The sequence below is a fragment of the Rhagoletis pomonella genome, unplaced genomic scaffold (genome assembly GCF_013731165.1).
Source record: "Rhagoletis pomonella isolate Grant_MI unplaced genomic scaffold, Rhpom_1.0 Rhpom_scaffold_12711, whole genome shotgun sequence".
NCBI classification, from domain to species: Eukaryota; Metazoa; Arthropoda; class Insecta; order Diptera; family Tephritidae; genus Rhagoletis; species Rhagoletis pomonella.
Genome location: NW_023471238.1, coordinates 1 through 3635, shown reverse-complemented (window position 1 = coordinate 3635; position 3635 = coordinate 1). Strand labels below are relative to the sequence as shown.

Below are 3635 nucleotides of genomic sequence, written 5' to 3'. Positions count from 1 at the left end.
TAGAAAATGGAACCAAATTTCATGCACAAGTTATACATTACCTGTCCTTTTCCTGGTAGATCTGGAGATTCAGCAAAAATGAATGTGTAGAACTCAGTCCACCTTTTTAAAAACTTTGTACAAAACCTCACTCCATTGACATTCAATGAGCTGATTTTAAGTAGGTGTACTGGTGCAAGTTTCTCTCGAAGACGCTTTCTTAAAGTGAAGCTTCAGGACATTATCTGCCGAATCGATTTTGAACCTAAGCAGGCCCTGAAATTTCTTTCATTCTGCTTTGGAGGTATTTTCAGAAGGACAGATGGCAAGATAGTTAGAAATCCTTTTGTTATTCTTGCACAAAAGTCTTAGAGAAAAAGCTCTCATTATCCAATCGTGGTGAAAAGCTATTTTGAGAGAAAACACTTGTCTCTCATTCAGCTCGCTTCCCTCCCACAATCGCAATAGCTGTGCGGGCAAAGCATAGGCGGGCCATACGAGAGATCCGAGTTCGAGTCCTCGTGCAGCAGATTTATTTATTTTTATTTAAATTTTTTTCTTTTTGCATCCAATTTTTTTTATTAGTTTTTAGATTTTATTTTTTTTAATAGAAATATAAATTTTTTAATTAAATTAAATTTTTAGAAACCCATTTTATGTACTTTTTTATAATTTAATACTTCTTCTTTCTCAATTCAATTTAAATTTTCTTTTAGAACGAATATTGTTTTTAAATCTGATTAAATTTTCAGGCACTTATTTAATTTTTTTCTGTTTTAAATTAAATTTCTTTCCTGTTTTAGTTAAATTTTTAGATCTCATTGCTAAAAAAATATATTTTTTAGATGGATTAAATTTTTATGACCTTATATTATTTATTTTCCCTTTCCCTAATTTCATTTTCTTTTAGATTTCAGATTTTGTTGTTTTGAGAGGACAAATATATTTTTATTCCATTCAACTTTATGGTCTTTTTTTGGTTTTTTTTTCTTTTTATTTTTAGATTTTGTTTTAAAAATAAAAATATTTTTTTGTTTAATTTGGAAGTACTATTTTCTTCGTTTTAGACTTATTATTATTTTTTTCTTTTTCCAATTTAACTTTTAGATTTTATTGTTTTAAGAAGGGAAACATTTCTTTTAATTTCTAAAGATATTTTTTTTCCTTTATTTTCATTTTATTTTTTCTTTTCTTAATTAAATTTTCTTTTATATATAACTATTTATTATTTTAAAAAGAAAAATACATATATGTATACATTTTTTTTTGTTTGTTTAATTTAATTTTCAAAAACTTATTGCTTAAAGGTGGAGAACTAGTATTTCGAAAGAATCTTGAAGATATTGCCAGATTTGACAATTGTTTTACGAAAGCCTTTTGTCTTTCCAAAAACTATGTTGAGTTGAAAGACAGTGGCCAGAATTGCCCTCTAACAGCCGCACTCAGAGTCGTTTAATGATTACTTAAGGTGTCCCTCAGTAACGATTTGAAAAAATTCCCTCTCAGAGTCAGCTAATGTTTCATTAACGGCATTTAATGAACATTAAAGTTGAGTAAAGAAAAACCTTCACTTAACTTTTTAACGAGAGATTTTGACAATCTTTTGTTTATTATTTTATTATTTTCGTTTGAATTTGTGTTAGATTTTTAAAATAGTGGAAAAATGTCCGATCTAGAAGACTTCATGGACTTTGCGGATTATGTAAGAAGGCACAGGGAAGTGGGATTGAGGCGCTATCTTCGAGATTATTCTGATCCTTTCACGAAGTACTCAAATCTCTCTTCTCTAGGTACCTTACCCGTAATGCTGCCTCCCGCCGAACGTAGTCGCTTGGTCTGCGTACTTGCTCCTTTTCCACTTTTTGTTGGTGGCCAGTTTCATTACTGTGTACTATGTAGTTAAAAAGCAGCGAAAAGAATTTTAGTATATCGTAGATGACTTATTTCGTATTTTATAGGTACAGTACCTGCAACATTTGGTTCACCTTCATAATTTATGCTTATGGCTTTGAAGTTTACGTCGGATTCCTCATTTGCTTCCGTGATCATATCTAAAAAATGTTGGTTAAAAAGTGATTTGTATTATATCTTAAAGGACATACCTAAAAACTCAATGGAGCTAGATTGGCTATTTTCCATGTTTAGCAAAATTGCCCCATCGCTGTCAAAGTTGTTGGAGATTTCGCAAATCATTGCGGGAGCAGCCTAATAATTAAATTTTATGACGACAAGACAAAAAAATTTAAAAACTGTTACTACTGTTAAGTGACTCATGTATTTAATCCTTGTCGAATCCATGTCTCATCTTTTGTACTTACTTTAACAATCCTTACTGCTTACTTTAGTAAGGGATGGAAATGGATTAGACAAGGATTAGAGACAATAATCACTTAACAGTAGTAACAGTTTTTATTTTCGAATTTTAATTTGTGTCGTTATTGCACAGGACCATCGATATGTAAACGTTTTTTTTTTGTATGTACTCGTAAGTAAAGTAGCATTTACATATATGTATATCGTTACTTTAATATAGAAACGCTCTATTTCACATAATGCTCAAAATCAATCAATAGGTGAATTTAGGATTTTTAGCTAGTTACGATTTTTTTTGTATTTCAGCGACGATGAGAGATAGGGCCTTTCTATATTAAGATAACGATAAGCAAATAAATATCGTGTAAGAGCGCTGTAAGGATACATACCTCTTCCACCATGTCCACTATTGCTTCTACTTGCCGTGATGTTGATGGCACCGGTGGCCCACCGCCCGTTCGAAATAAATTACCCCTTTCTACTGCCCGAGCCTTTCGTGCGACTGCCTTCATATTTTCCCACGCCCTCCTTAATGTAACCGTCTCACGCTGAAATAAACAATATGGAAACACGAAATACTAAAGGTGGCCTCAAGCAGATGCGATAATACCGGTGCGATACGATATCGTATTTTTTGCGATAACGATAAAAAGCAAACGCTCTCAAACAGGTGAGATACGACACACTGCGGTGCTATACCGCAGTGGTTTGTATTGATCGCATATCGTAAAATTTTTTACCGCATCTGTTTGACGCTACCTTAAGGCGTATAATAAATTGAATAAATGCATTAGGTCGGGTATTTTTTTCGACATCGTTCCTAGCACATTCGTATTCTACATTAAATACCAAAGAAAAAATTCCATTATAGCTCCAAATTTTGAGCCCCCCAAAATTTTAAAATAACCTATCTTTAATTAATACTAAGTTAATGTCTACACTTAATATTAGCGGGAGTGTTATGAAGGTCATATTTTTAATACTTACTTATGTCTTAACGTAGCATTAATTGAAGATAGCTTTTTCAAGTTTGGCGGGCTCGAAATCCAGAGCTATGCTCTAATGGAATTTTTTTCTTAGAAATTTATCTAGAATCCGAATCTGTTCCATTCGTTCCATACAACCCGCCTTAAAACGCATATAATTTTACCTTGTAGACATTCGAATTTGAATTGAACTCATTCGTAAGCAAATCCCAAGCTTCTTTCTTTCTCAAAATTGATTTTCCATCCGTATGCTTCGATTCTATAATAGGCCGCTTCTTTATTAGTTGCCCTAATATAGCCTTTTCATCGGCAGTGAAATTTGATACACGCTTTCGATTTACTTTTGCTTCTTCCTAA

At 32.3% G+C, this 3635-nt stretch overlaps 1 protein-coding gene across 1 annotated transcript; it reads right to left on the bottom strand.

Moving 5' to 3' along the window:
• Positions 1 to 1416: 1416 nt before the first annotated feature.
• Positions 1417 to 3625, bottom strand: LOC118756882. The gene is made up of 5 exons (XM_036491617.1): positions 3443 to 3625; positions 2682 to 2840; positions 2082 to 2184; positions 1947 to 2030; positions 1417 to 1870 (listed from the first exon to the last, which is right to left on the bottom strand). The coding sequence occupies exons 2-5, from the start codon at positions 2802 to 2804 to the stop codon at positions 1740 to 1742; spliced, it is 441 nt and encodes a 146-aa protein (XP_036347510.1). The 5' UTR covers positions 2805 to 2840; positions 3443 to 3625; the 3' UTR covers positions 1417 to 1739.
• Positions 3626 to 3635: the final 10 nt, after the last annotated feature.

Excerpts from the sequence above, each read along its gene's own strand:
- LOC118756882 (XM_036491617.1), bottom strand. The coding sequence starts at position 2,804 with ATGAAGGCAGTCGCACGAAAGGCTCGGGCAGTAGAAAGGGGTAATTTA. Across the intron at positions 2,185-2,681 it reads TAGTGGACATGGTGGAAGAG|GCTGCTCCCGCAATGATTTG; the intron begins GTATGTATCCTT and ends TTTAATTATTAG. Across the intron at positions 2,031-2,081 it reads TAGCTCCATTGAGTTTTTAG|ATATGATCACGGAAGCAAAT; the intron begins GTATGTCCTTTA and ends AACATTTTTTAG.